Source organism: Corella eumyota, chromosome 1 (assembly GCF_963082875.1).
Source record: "Corella eumyota chromosome 1, kaCorEumy4.1, whole genome shotgun sequence".
In the NCBI taxonomy this organism is placed as follows: Eukaryota; Metazoa; Chordata; class Ascidiacea; order Phlebobranchia; family Corellidae; genus Corella; species Corella eumyota.
The window spans coordinates 4,599,104-4,613,519 of record NC_137490.1 but is presented as its reverse complement, the minus strand read 5'-3'; the positions used below and the strand labels follow the sequence as shown (position 1 = coordinate 4,613,519).

General features: G+C 30.8%; 3 protein-coding genes across 4 annotated transcripts; all 3 read left to right on the top strand.

The window, feature by feature from the left end:
* The first annotated feature begins 140 nt into the window (after positions 1-140).
* On the top strand, positions 141-3,846 carry LOC145764213 (uncharacterized). The gene is made up of 12 exons (XM_082575822.1): positions 141-246; positions 344-452; positions 586-686; positions 789-949; positions 1,571-1,722; positions 1,949-2,061; positions 2,183-2,304; positions 2,430-2,545; positions 2,693-2,828; positions 3,021-3,133; positions 3,236-3,397; positions 3,601-3,846. Exons 1-12 carry the CDS (start codon positions 188-190, stop codon positions 3,844-3,846), a joined length of 1,590 nt encoding a protein of 529 aa, XP_082431948.1. The 5' UTR covers positions 141-187.
* Positions 3,847-4,702: 856 nt separating this feature from the next.
* On the top strand, positions 4,703-6,841 carry LOC145763828 (putative RNA-binding protein Luc7-like 2). 2 transcript variants are annotated; one of them, XR_014288455.1, is made up of 2 exons: positions 4,703-5,994; positions 6,122-6,841. XR_014288455.1 is itself a non-coding variant. In XM_082575362.1 (2 exons), the coding sequence occupies exon 1, from the start codon at positions 4,764-4,766 to the stop codon at positions 5,724-5,726; it is 963 nt and encodes a 320-aa protein (XP_082431488.1). In that variant the 5' UTR covers positions 4,703-4,763; the 3' UTR covers positions 5,727-5,733; positions 5,867-6,841. The 2 variants fall into 2 exon arrangements, 1 of the variants encoding a protein (XP_082431488.1); XM_082575362.1 differs by having other exon boundaries at positions 4,703-5,733; positions 5,867-6,841.
* A 1,654-nt stretch (positions 6,842-8,495) lies between these two features.
* Positions 8,496-11,253, top strand: LOC145763827 (1-acyl-sn-glycerol-3-phosphate acyltransferase gamma-like). Its single transcript, XM_082575361.1, has 9 exons — positions 8,496-8,748; positions 9,002-9,171; positions 9,317-9,478; positions 9,574-9,727; positions 9,832-9,934; positions 10,023-10,098; positions 10,190-10,287; positions 10,738-10,862; positions 11,070-11,253. The coding sequence occupies exons 1-9, from the start codon at positions 8,592-8,594 to the stop codon at positions 11,153-11,155; spliced, it is 1,131 nt and encodes a 376-aa protein (XP_082431487.1). The 5' UTR covers positions 8,496-8,591; the 3' UTR covers positions 11,156-11,253.
* Positions 11,254-14,416: the final 3,163 nt, after the last annotated feature.

Below are 14,416 nucleotides of genomic sequence, written 5' to 3'. Positions count from 1 at the left end.
TCTCTACTTGCTTAAAGGTAGGAAGGGCTTGGTCAACTGCAGAGTACTGTTAAAAAGCAAGTTATTTTATACTTTTAAAACAATGTTTGTTATTTGGAATGTTTAGTAATAGTTGTTATTTGCTTTGCAGTTTTTATGTATTTTAAGTTTTTTTGTTGTTGTAATGTACACACAGTTTTAAAGTATAATGGATTTAAAGTATTTGGAGGCAAAGGAAAATGCGCGTAACAAGTCAAAAAACGAAGGGTAAAGATAACTTAAATACAGATAACAACCGTATTTGTAAAACAATGCGTGAAATTAACTAAGAAACAGAAAAAAAGTGTATTTTTGAATTATTTAGAATGGGTGGCTTTGATTTATCGTTGGACGATTTTGATGATGAAGACTTGAGTGACATTTTAGTTGACAAAGATCTAAAGTTAAGCAGTTACATCAACGACTCGTTTAAGGTAGGCTACTTAGCATGACTTGGTACATGTGTTTATGAAGTTTTTATAAAGATCGAGGTTAATATCTATTTTTTATTTCTTCTTTACCTAAGATTTGTTGGTAATTAATTTTGTATTGTTATTTTTCTTTTAGGTTCCCCGTAGAAAAGGTTTGCGAAAAAGTAGGCCGCAAGATCGAAGTTATTTTCATCATTCCAGAAAACCTTCAAGGCCCCAATCCATGATAGAACTGACGTTAGTTTCAAAATGACTAAAAAGTTTAATTTTTATGTTATCCATATTAATCAGTATGATATTTACCTTATTGGAACTGTAACATGTTTATTCTATCTTTAGAGCAAATAACACCACACTACATCAAAGTAGAAGGCCCAGACCTACAACCCTTCGCTTCTTTGCTGAAGCAGCTAGGCCTGGACCACTACATCCTAGATTTCTAAAACAACCCGAAGCCGATGAAATAAATTGTAATTTAGCCTTGGAAAGAGTTTCTGAAGGTAAATTACGCTTACAAAATATTGGTAATCGATATAACTGATCTAAAAACAAGTTAATTTGTACAAGGCAATAGAACAATTTGTAGTATTAATTTAAATGTATTATGATATATTTGTATTTCATAAATGTATTACAAACAATAGTAATATTTGACCAGTTCCTGGTGTAGTTTTTACGATGTTTACAATATTTAAAGTACAAGTAAAAGCATTCTGATATTGCAAAAAAACAAAGCGCAAGCTGTTTTTTTTCGTAGCGATCAATACAAAACGAGCGAGTAATGCATTATAGTTGTGACGTATATGAGACACGGAGTGACGAATAGGTTCTTTTTTATGAATTATTTATTGGCTCCACGTTGCAGTTTTTCATTGGGACTTTATATTTTAAACAGTTTTTGACTTAAACAATTTAATTGAGATGCGTTATTTAAATTAGTACGCGTGGTAGTAATTTTTGTTTATGAATTATTCACTGCGGATGCCTCTTATGCTTAGGCCAGTGTGATTATAATTGGGTCGAATTTAGGTTTCAAATTACAAACAAATTGATCTCAAAATTTTTAATAAACTCTTCTAAGTTAAGGAATAACCTTTATATAATAATCTTTATTCACTAAGGTGTACAAATTGTCAATCATGTCGGCCAGCCTGACTTAAATGTCGTACCAAGCGGCCTAACAACAAGTTATTCTGAAGACACTATTAAAAATAACAACGTTTTGAATAAAGATGATAACAAAATAATTGAAAACACCGAAACTGAATCAAATGTAAGCATTGTCAATTTTTTGGATATTTAATTCTAATTTATTGTTTAAAACTTATAAATAAATTTATTTTTATTTTACGTACGTTTTTTTGGGTTAGCATTTGATTTTGACTTAAATTAGTGATCACAAAAATAAATACTCTCGTTTTACTTATGACCTTATTATAACACATTGATATACAACTTAACCATTTAACGATTTTAATTAAGAAATTGTTTTTAATTAGGCCACGAAACCGGAGTCTAATTTAAACACAAAAAAGAACACCGAAGAAATTAATCAATCTACAATATCACGTGATAAAAAGCCAACAAGCAAGCCTCAAAACATTGAAAATAGGTCGGTATTTATTATTTATAAAATATCTTTTTTTACAAATTTGCATGGTTAGGGTAATTAAGTTTAAGCAGTTTTTTTGGGCAGGAAATTTAAAAGGCTCTTAATTTTTGTTATGCTTTAGAAGGCTGTATAAATCTCGATCTATAAACGAAACAAGCAAAGAGAAATACTTGAATGCAGCACAGGACCGAGATAACCACCAGCACCGTCTGGTTGGTTTAACAAGAAGTGCTTCAGAATGGTGTAAGTTAAAACTTCATCTTTTAACTTTATTTAAAATTTTTAATAATTTTTTATTTTTATTTATTTATTTTTTTTTTCATGTATATATATAATTTTTTTTTGATATATTATTAACTTTTTTATAGCAATTGATGATCCTGACAATATTGGATATTGTTTTATTAATGGTAAAATGAAAGAGCAAACGCATTCAGCTGCGTTTAAGTTTGTACCAAGACATTCTGACGAACTTGCTTTTGAGGTAGGTTTTATTTTAAAATAAATGATATTAAAATTTTGGAATACTTAAAAGTGTTTTTTTTACATATGTCAAAAATTATATTACGTATTTAAATTTTAAATTGAGATTTTTTAACAGTTTAATTAAAAAGTAACGTTTTTTTGATAGATTAACGATCCTCTTCATGTAACTGAACAATCTGACGATCACTGGTTCGAAGGAATAAATATGAGAACAGGAAACAAGGGAATTTTTCCGGCGTATTATGCACAATCTATAGAAGAAGATAGTGACGATATGTCGGGTATGTTGAATCTTGTTAAAATATTCACCCATTTTAAAGTTTTTAAACCGGTAACCTTTAGCTTTAAGTTTGTGTATGAAGAAGACCATTTTTAACTTTAAAATGGCAATTTTGAATTTTTGCATTGGCACCTTTTACCACTTAAAAAGAGCAATGACATAATATTTACAAAATAATACCCATTTAAATTAGTATGTAGCAGTGTGCGCGATGAAGTAACAGAAAAATTCAACCTTTACTTTCTGGGATCGGTCGAAGTAGGAAGGCACAAAGGAAACGATGTACTTTGTCAAGCAATGCAAAATGTAAAATTTAAAACAATTTCAATGCCTTTAAAAATTTATATTGCGATTTTTAAAAATGGTAATGCTGCAGGTTTTAAAATTTTATTTGAATCTTTTGACTAGGTTGCACATATGCGACGAGAGACACTTCACAGGCTTCCCCCTGCATTTGTTTGCCTTATGGTTAACTCGCAAGGCATCAGAATGATGGATCAGTCACTAATGAAACAAAAACGTTGTGGAGCAACAAACAAGTCGGATAAACTTTTTAGTTCCGACGTCAAGGTATTTTGCATAATTATTTTAAAGAGCTGATTTTATTGTTATAATTAGGGCTTATCTTGGTTCTTAGCCTGTTAAAAAAGATTTTAGAAGTTTGTATTAAAATCTGTATGGATGCTAATTTAAGGTATAGAAAAAATTATTTTAAACTGGTTATTAAATTTAAAAAATATCGTTTTTGCAATATTCTTTTTTTTTGTTTTCAGGTCAGAGAACGAACACACTATTTTCGTCTGGCGAACGTATCTTTTTGCGGTCACCACCCTCGTAATGACAAATACTTTGCCTTTATTACGAGACATCCAGACTCCACTCACCGATTTGCCTGCCACGTGTTTGTGTCTGAAATATCAACACGACCCCTCGCCCACAGTATTGGCAAAGCTTTTGGTGCCTTTTACCAACAGTTTCTTGAAACATCCCATCCCGTTGAAGATATATACATCGAATAACAGCAATCAGATTTTGTATATTTGTTGAAGTTAAAATAGATTGCACTAGTACGTGTTACATTTGTTAAATACAATGACTTCGACTCTTTATTTAATATATTACGGATCATTTTGTTTTATAAATTTTGATGAAGCTTGCTTTTTTTGCATATCAGTATTTGTGAAAACATTTTGGTGTAGCTTAATAGAAAAACTAAACTAGTTTAAACCGATTATTATTTAATGCTTTTTAAAACACAAAGTCATCGCACTATAAATAACGTTTATTAGAGATTAAATTACTTGATAAAAACAAAAAATTTATGGCCTTTAAAAATTGTGCCACCATAATGTTTCTTAAGTTATTTTTATCAGTCCTGCTACGTAATTCAGTTACAACTACTGTCCTTTTGTTGCGAACTAAACGGGAAGTTGTTGCGCAGTGCGTTTAGCCGTCTAGTTGTTAATAACGTTTAACAGCATGTTTTTATTAAAAAAGCAACGTTGCTGAATGACTGCTGATTTAAAATATCTGTAGGTCGTTACGACAGATTTTTTTTTATGTCATTTTTAGCTTAAGCGGTTAGTTATATGTCTGATTAGTTAAATATGGATACGCTGACATTTTATACGCGTAACGCGAGCTTTTAGTCAGTTTTGTGGCCGACTACCCTTCGTTTTTGGGGGTCGAATCTTCTTCTAGTAATAGTCGTTAGCTAAGTTTTAAAAAAAAATTTTGGAGACGGTTTGATGGGAAAGTTTATTAAATTAAAATGTAGTCATGTTGTGTTACATTAAAAAAATTTGACTAAATTATATTTTAATAAATCATTTTTACATTTAATCACATGCTGACATTCTTTTTTGTTTTAGACACTGCATAGTGTTAAACAGGCTAGGCCAATATTTTTATTGGTTAACATTAAATTTAATAAATAATGTCAGCTCAATCCCAGATGCGAGCAATGCTTGATCAGTTAATGGGTACCCAAAGAGATGGGACTCAGGAAAAAACCGTACATTTTACTGATGATAGTGTTTGTAAAACATTTTTGATTGGTTGTTGCCCAAGTGAAATTTTATTGGGTACTAGAGCCGATATCGGAGAATGCCATAAAAAACACGACCTCGCATTAAAAGCTGACTTTGAGATGGCCAGCAAAAAGAAAGATTATTTTTATGACTTCGATGCGTATGCCCACCTTAAGGCATTTGTTACAGACACAGATGAAAAAATTGTTATTTCCAAGAAGCGTTTGGCCGAGCAACAAGCTGAAATTAGTGCCGAGGTACAGAGTAAAGCAAACGCTGTTAACGATCTTAATGAAAAAATTGGAAAACTTTTGGTGAAAGCCGAGGAAGCTGGAAGCGAAGGAAATATTGACGAGTCCAAAAAAATTCTTGAGGAAGTCGAAAAAGTAAAACTCGAAAAAACAGAAGCAGAGGAAACTTATCGTAATTCAATGCCCGCATCCACTTACCAACAACAAAAACTTCGAGTTTGTGACATTTGTTCTGCATACCTTGGGTTACACGACAATGATTGTCGACTTGCTGACCACTTTGGTGGCAAACTGCATGCTGGTTTTATTGAAATCCGCGAAGAACTCGCTAAACTGGAATTAAAAGTAGAATTGCGAAAAGCTGACTATGAAAAAGAAAGAATTCGCCGCCAGTTGGAGAGAGACCGGGAGGCTGATAATAGACGTCGCAAGCGGTATGAATCTGAACAAAGAAGAAGTAGTTATGATCATGAGCGTTCAAGGAGAAGTAGATCACCTAATCATCGTGATGACGGAAGAAGACAAAGAAAAAGATCCAGAAGCAGGAGTCGCGATCGTGATCGTTCCTACCGAAGACATGGATCATCATATTCCTCTTCAAGATCAAGTCGTCGCTAAAGATCGTGTGAGTTGTATCAGCATCCTTTTTTTGTATATACATACAAAACTTAAAAAAAGCAAATAAAATTACGTGCAGAAGATTCAACTCGTTATTGTATATTTTGTTTATTTTTAAACTTGTTACTGGTTCGATTTAGTGTTTGGTTATCAACAATTTGTTGATAGACACCAGTCCTGCAGTTGACTTAAAACCTTGTCAGATTGGTGCCCTAAAGACAAATATTTTCTGAGATATCTTCTAACATTTTGACCATCAATGTTGATTGTGAGTAAATTTTAATTACATGGTCAGTTAAGAATAATAGTGCACAATATCCTGGTCTATATCTGGACGTAACTAAGCACTTTGGTGATCAAAATCTGGGTTGTAATTTTTCTAATATCCTTTACAGTTAATTTGGAAACAGGCTTATTTTATAAGCCTAATTTAAATGTGAGTATAGAAAAAACACATCTGAAATGTGAGTACAAAGTAAAAATATTTTTGTATCACTTAAGTCATTTGTAAATTACTTTATTTTCTGGGTTTAATAAATTCATTGTTGTAGAATTTGTTTAAATACAATTTATTTAGATTTCTGTTATAACAGTATTTTATTATAGTTATAAATACATATTTTAAAATTGACTTACTTGAAATTGTTAAACAATAAAAACCCATACTCAACGAAACCTTGGTCTACATGTAAGTCTAAAATTTGACTTTAATATTAATAACTTATCAACTTGTAAAAAATAATGTTAAGTTGTTACTGAGGAAACTTTATAGCAAAGAAAATACAACAAGGGTCATGTAAGTAAACAGTTCAGTTAATATTTTTAACTAGATGGATTCTAATTATTTTATTCTTTTAAGTTTATTTTTATTTCAGGGCCAAGAAACTATTCAACAGTAACACTACATATCCATTATGTAAGATTGATTAATTCTTTAAATCTTTTTAATTAAAGACTGATTTATTTTCAGAAAATGGAATTTTAACAATCGTTAGGACTTTTTATTAAAACCTTAGTTAGTTTATTTACTAAATAGTTGCTATTTAATGTTAATATTTTAAGCAAAATACGTTATTCCAAACTTTAACGGTTTTTAAATAAAAGAAACAACACGAAATACATTTTTGACCTTTTATTTTTTAGTAGTCGTAAGATGACGCTAGAGATAAGTTAATGTCCTATTTTAGTTGAGATAGAAATCTATCATGGCATCGGATTACGTGCGGTAAGGCTTTGGGTTACAAATCCGCCAATTCCATAAAATTTGTTCTTGAAAAGCGTTTACAGATAGATCAAGGCCACAACAATTCAATTTTCGCGATTATAATAAAAAAACTAGAAATTTGCAATAAGACAAAGATAAGGTGCATTACAAAACGTCGGTAACAAATTGTTGACCCAAATTTACGTTCATTAATATTATTCATTGGAGTTTTATTGTAGTACCACCAAGGGCGTTGTAATAAAATCCAAACTGTCGAGCGCTCAAGTAGTACAGTAGTCACAGCTTGACTGCCTACTCCACACTGTAAAACGTTTTCGAAAAAAATGTAATTATTATATAGAGCAGATTGTTTAAGTGCCAGTCAATATACAATGCATAATTAATGGAAACTGAAATCGAGCAGCCCAGAAAAAAAATTTAGTATCATTTGTTGGCATATATAAATAAATATATAATTGATTTTTAAGTGTTATCTTAGCTTTAGGGTTTAAACATTTTATTTTCTTGAAATTCATTAGTTGAATGATTTAACGCAACAGACTATGTAGTAAACAACGGCCTTAAAAACAATAACTGCACGTAGTTCGTTAAATTGTCAAAAAATAGGGACAGTTAATTTTAAACTGACATATCAATAAAACATATTTTTTGGCCATCTATTTTCGAGAGAAAAACGTTATTTGTTGATAGGTCTGGTGTAAATAAATTAGTTGTTTGAGAACAATGATTAGGCTACAACGAACTTTTATACCCTGTGTAAACTTGTCGGTTATGTTTGACGAGTGCTGACACATTTCCTTTAAATCTTTGTACAGCCGACCTTTGCGCTTGATTGAGCAGTAAGCAAACGAGCTGTCAGTTACCGAAAAAAATTATTCTTTTCCGCTATAATGCTTGGTTGCAGGTAGTTGACCCACAAATGTAAACTTTGTCTTACTGTAAAGACAGTTTGATTTTAGGCTTACTGTTTAGATTAGCTGCTAATCATAGTAGAACAATATACAAGGGAAAAAGTTAAGTTATTGGAAGTTAAAACGCAAGTAAATACCAAACCTGTACGACAAAGCATACCAAGGTCGGATAATAACATCATTGTGCCTTAAAGTTTGACAAACACTGTAATTCAACAAACGAATGAGATATTTTTTTCCTAGCGTTTTTTTAAAACACAAATTTTGTGCTGACCAAACATTATTTAAGTACAGTTGCAATAACACAGCCAGTCATCAGCCAAATGTTTGGGCTTTCTTTATCTTATGTTAATTAAACTGAGCCTGAGGCACTTGCGCTAGTAACCTAAGAACTTAAGTGTCTGAGTAGCTAAAAGTAGTCAACATGGTTCAGTAGCGTTGTTTATTCGAGTGCATTTCAAAACAGAAGTTTTTAAATTTTAATACAAATAGTAGGTGCATTGCCTTTGCTTTAGATGGTAAATAGGGATTCAGTTTAGAATGATTTACACTAATAGATAGTATGTTTCAAGTAGCTAAGGTTTAAATAGGTTTTAGTTGAAGTAAGCAAGCGTAATACGCCAACAGAAATCCCAGTGGTTTAAGGTTACATAGACTAAATGCAAATTTCAAAGCGTGTTTAAATCATAAAGTTAAACTTTATATGCACTTTTTTAGATATATTTGAAAATGTTAATAACGGATATAATAATTTCCTACTTGTTCATTGTAAGTGGATTACTTGTTCTTGTTTTACAACTAATATCTTTGCCGTTATACTACATCAAAAGCTTTCGAAATGCGCAGCAATATTTTGTGGCTATGACGACTTACCTACATTGGATGTGTAAGTAAATTTTATAACGCTTGGGAGTTAATGTATTTCAACAAAAATGTATTTCAACCAAAAGTCGTGCGTGAGATTTTTATATATAAACACAGAAATATGTAAGCAAGTAGCAGGGTGTTTATTTCCTGTAGAAAAACACACTTATTACACAAAACTTGACAGTGTTTACTGATTACTATAAAGAGTTAAGTATTTTTTCCTGCAAGCACGATAAATAAAAAGCTATGACTTTAACATAACGTTTATGTAGGGGTTCCAGTAATTAGTCAATGGTGGGGGAATGTTGACGTCACTTTGTACTTACCCAAGCGTGATGCCGAATTTCTTGGTAAAGAAAGTGCGATTTTGGTTATGAATCATCGTTGCCAGTTGGACTGGATTGTGGTTTATATTATTGCAACCTACTACAACGTGATGCAGGTGTGTATTATAGACATTCACCAATGCCTTACAATAAAACTTTCGCACAAACTAAATGTAGCTTTACACAAAATGTATTGTCCCAAATGACTTACATGGCTAGGATTGACGTTACCCTTTGAAAATGAACCGTATTGTATTTCAGAATATCAAATCTGTCATCAAATCTACCATATCTTATGTACCTGTAGCTGGTTGGTCATTGTTAATGAACGAACACATATTTGTGCACAGAGACAAGAAAAAAGACGAAATTGTTTTAAAACAGAAAGCTAAAAATTATTCCGAATTTGACTACAATTATTGGGTAAACAGCGTTTTGTGGAATTAATATATAAAAATCAATTTATTTATGGCATTTATGTATTATCTTATATGACTTCCTGTCGTTTTTATTTTTAGCTTTTGCTATTTTGTGAAGGAACCCGATTTACAGCAAAAAAGCACAAGTTGAGTCAGGAATTTGCGATTAAAAATGGCCTTCAACCTTTAAAATATCATTTAATGCCAAGGTCGAAGGGATTTCATATGGTTGGAAATGGACTTAGAACTAGTGGTACAATTCAAATAGATCATAATAAAAGTTTACAACATAGGCATTTTGACGCTGTAAGCGTTTTAACATAAACTGCATAGATATCAATTAAATTTTTGTTTCAGTTTCCGCTGTTTATGACATCACGGCATGTTTTGGTGGTGTAGTAGAACCAACATTAAAGGAATTTATGGCTGGTCAACCGGTTAAAGCAAACGTTTACGTAAGGTTGGAAATTAAACTTTAAATTTTTGTATACGTTACGTAGTTAACCAATACTTATACAGTGATTTTATGAACTTATTTTTTGTTTTAGGAGAATACCAATGGATAAAGTTCCTACGGCCGAGGATGAAGTCTCAAATTTTATCTACGACATTTATTGCGAAAAGGTTTATTTTTAGCTTTATTTGTATCAAAAGAAAAATATATGCACCCTCTTTTTTACAGTTTTAACTTAAATTTTGTTAAATTATATTTTAGGACAGATTGTGCGAATATCATGAAACACACAAAGAATTTCCTCTTGAGGGAAAGGATGGAGAAGGTTTGGTTAAAATGAAAATTGCGCGAAGTTACGGGTAACCTTGCTATTTATAATTTTATTACATAAAGGTTAATTGTGTCTAGTGTACAGATATAAAATGAAAGGTTGGCATTGTGTTTCTGGCAATATTTACTTATATTGTTAATTGAGTAGGTTAAAACTTGAGTTTACAAGCCTTCAAAAAGTGTATTGTGCATGTAATATTGCTATTTTGCGATATAGCTTATACAGATAAGCAAATAAAGGCAACGTAGACATGTTATCATGGCAGAATATCAATATTTACCATCGTTGTCAGCAGTTTAGAGATTTGTTGTTATTGCATTAAAGTTTGCTTGTAATGAAAATTAGTCACGGCTTTTCATTTGTACAATATTTTAAATATCTTTTTTAACATTGTTTACACGTAAAAACAGTCATTGCTCATTTTTATAAATAACATATTTAATTACTTTTTACAAGTTTTCATTTTTTTTAATTTTAGACCGCTCTTTGCTGCTCTATTCTGGTGTATGTTGCTGTTGCCGCCTGTCGTCAATTATGTAATAACTTTGATAACAGGTGGAACGATTCTACAAACAATAATCACAAGTGTTATTCTAATATTAAGTAAGTTAAATCTCTTTCTCATAAGGGCAAGTATTAATTAACTCAGGACTGGGCCAGAGCATTTAATGTTCAGACTCTATGTTTAAGGCGTTAAGTTATTACATTTTAAGAATAAATAAATACACGTTATTACATCGTGAAAATAGTTGAGATTAAACTTAAGACCCCAATTAATGCCCGACAGATAAAAAAAAAATTTTATTTTAGTTTTCTTTCTGTCTCGACTTATGCTTGACTCCGGAAAGCCTCAATCGTCCTATGGTAACAAATCGTCGTCCACTTCTTCGACTTAAAAATAATTGTATTTTTTGTTTAAAATTGTCGTACTAAAAATTTACTTTGTATTTTAGTGTTTTACTGTTTAATAGTCAAATTAATAAAATGTGTATTGTTAAAATAGCTTGCAATGTAGTAAAGTTAGTATAAGTTAAAACGTTTTTTTTTGTTTTCTACTTTAACAAAGTGTTGGTCGTAACTTTACCCATAGTTAAAGGTTTTTAGATATTTCAATGAGGATAACCCAATTTATCGAATAATAATAATAATATACCGCAAATAAGTTTATCCTCGATGAGTTAAGCAGACTGAACCTTTCAATTCGATAACTGCTTTGAAGTTTACTTATATGTATGCACGCTCTCAACTGACCAACGTAACATGACTATAAACTTATTATTTATAAATTAATGTCATTCATAAACTGACAGTCTGACCTTGCAACTTGTATCTACTATGAAGGAGCAGCTAAAGTCTTTTCAGATAGTTAGGCAGTTAGGCAATGCTATTTTATAAAATAAACAAAACTTGTAACATAGCGTTTATATACTGTGACTACTAAAACTAGGATATGCTGTTCACTTGTTGATGAGATGGGTAGGCAGGCCGTATATAAACGCTATGTTACAAAAACAAGGTATGTTTGTCTGTCAGTCTGTCTGTCTGTTAGACTGTAAGTCACACATATTTCTAAATTTGATTCTTGTGTTTTCTGTTTTTTAGGCTTAATATTTTGTAGCATGAGCTTTGACGAATTACAAATTATTGTATGTTGCTTAAGTTAATACTTTAAATTTAAAAATATATATTTTTAATTGTAAAAAGATAATGGTTGACTTTGGTGAATGGGGGGATCAAATTTTAAATGAACTTCGTGGGATAAGACAAGACATTCAGCAATTTAAACTTCTTAAAGTTGAGTTTGCAAATCAGTTGGATAGAAATTACAAAGCACACGACCAATCTGTAAACGATTTTAAAAGTATTCAAAATGTTCCAAAGAATGATGATATTTGTATTAAAAATGACAATCTTGAAAGTGATTTAATAAAAACAGAACAACCTGTTATAAATCTAACCAAACAAAACAAACTGAAAAGAGTTAAGGTTAATTTTAAATGCAGAAGCCTAAATTCCCAGAAAAAAAGAAAATACAAAGTGGTTCGAGCAAAAAAACTTGTGAAAATTTCGAGAATGACCCATTTTAATGCTGGGAGATTAATGCTCTTTTAAACTTTCATTTTAATTAAGAAAACGTTGATGTTCTTTATTCAAAAGTTTATTTTTAAAGCCTTTTTTTAACTTATTTGTTTAAATAAATGCCATATCCTACAAAATAATGTGATAGCAATATTTAAAAACTTTTCTGTCATTTTTATAAAAGTTGGTTACAACTACTTAAAGTTAACTATTTTTTTGTTAAAAAACAAATTTAAAATTGGTTTAACTGAATACATATATATATTTTTTTAAGCAATTGACTTTTTGTTTACTTTTTTTTTTCTTTTTTAAATCTTATTATTTAATATTTTTCATTTATGGTGTTTTACTATTGTTTAATTAAGGTTTATCAGTTGTATTAATAAACCAAAAAACTTTTTAAATTTTTTTTTTATTATCTTACTTTTTTGTATATAAATAAAAAAAATAACAATCATTTGGTAATTTATTAGTTAAAATGATATATATTTAAATAAATTTTGGATTACCAGCTTTTAGAATAAGAAAAACTAATTGTAGTAATTATATCCTAAAAAGGATTAAAAAAATTAGAAATTGGTATGAATATAAGACACTAATAAAATGAAAAAAAATTGGTAATAGATTTATTTAAAGTAACATTTTGATTATCAAAAAACGTTTTTTTGGCAACTTTTTATCTCGTTTTTATTGATGTCCAGCCATGCGTTCGTTCCACAACGATCTAAATCGTCAACAAAAAACGTGCCATATCCACCATAAAGTAGCCTTTGTTGGTGCGTACAATCAATTGTGACGTACGTTTCTCCTGGCTGGAGGCCGGTGTAAAGAGAAAGAAGGCAAACGCGGGAGAGAGAGGGGGGAAAGAGGTGAACGTCACAAACGATCGTCTCGAAACAGCGTCAATGAGAGAAAATTTTAAATTTTAGCTTTTCGCAAGAGAAAGAAAGAAACGCGCAGGAGGCGCGGAGAGCAGATCGAAGGGAGAGAAATGCTTGTTTATTATTTATCTCTGTGCTTTGTGCGATCGGGTCAGAGCTCATCCGGGTGATGCCATGCAAAACGGCACCGCTGATTGGCTAGCGCGAACTCTTCGTTTGTTCATGATATAACATTAGGTAAAAACGAAGCACAAATTTGTTCGAAACGCGTTTATCAAAACTCAACTAATTCATGGTTAGAAATTTTTGAAAAGTATAACAAACATCAAACAAAATGTTTTTCGTCGTTTCGATCGAAATTCGTTAGATTACAGTGTATTAGAAGGAATAGTCGAGGAATAGTGAACGAGAAGCTTCGATGAGGCGGTATTTTTAAAGATTTCAAGTCTTAAAATGTTGATTTTAATGTCTAGAATTGCGCTGGTTCGTAATCGCGTCATTGTTCTCTTTCGTAATTATGTCGGCCATCTTGTCAACTTTCTTATGCGTTGCGCATTAAATAAAATGTTAAATTTCAGCTAGTTATAATGTGTAAACGATTTCGGACAGGTTTTTCGTCGGTTTTGCCCGGTCACGTGGAGTTTTTACGTCAGTTTGCGTAACTTGGCTCTGAATTGAGATTATGGCATCACAGGGTTACTACTATCTGACTATTTGGCCGTTAATACGAATTTTCTTTATTAATACAGTTTTTAGATTTGTATTGGCAAACCCAAGTTTCTTAGCTTGTATTTACTTAAAAGAAATTTCATGTTATTTTTTTGATTTGTTTATTGGGATTTTCTGTTTTGTTTGTCAGTTGGCGTCAGTTGTAGTCTGCCAGTCTGGTGTACTAAAATCTAAAAAGGCTAATTTTTTAGTTGCCTAATTTTTAAATTCCATAATTTTATAAAACTTGTTATTTTTAAGACATTTGGCATAAAGAAAAAGCCATACTAATGATATAGAAACTAAGCAAGTTATTGGCTGAGTAAATCAGTCATTGTTTTTAAACAATTAAATTTCTAATTTTTAAGTAACATAACTTTAATTGTTTCACAGTAAAAATGTTGTTTTAATGAAGTACATTGTTAGTTTTGAAAATAAATTTGTTTACAATGAAGTTTTTCTTGCATATTTTTAAAAATTTGCTATTAA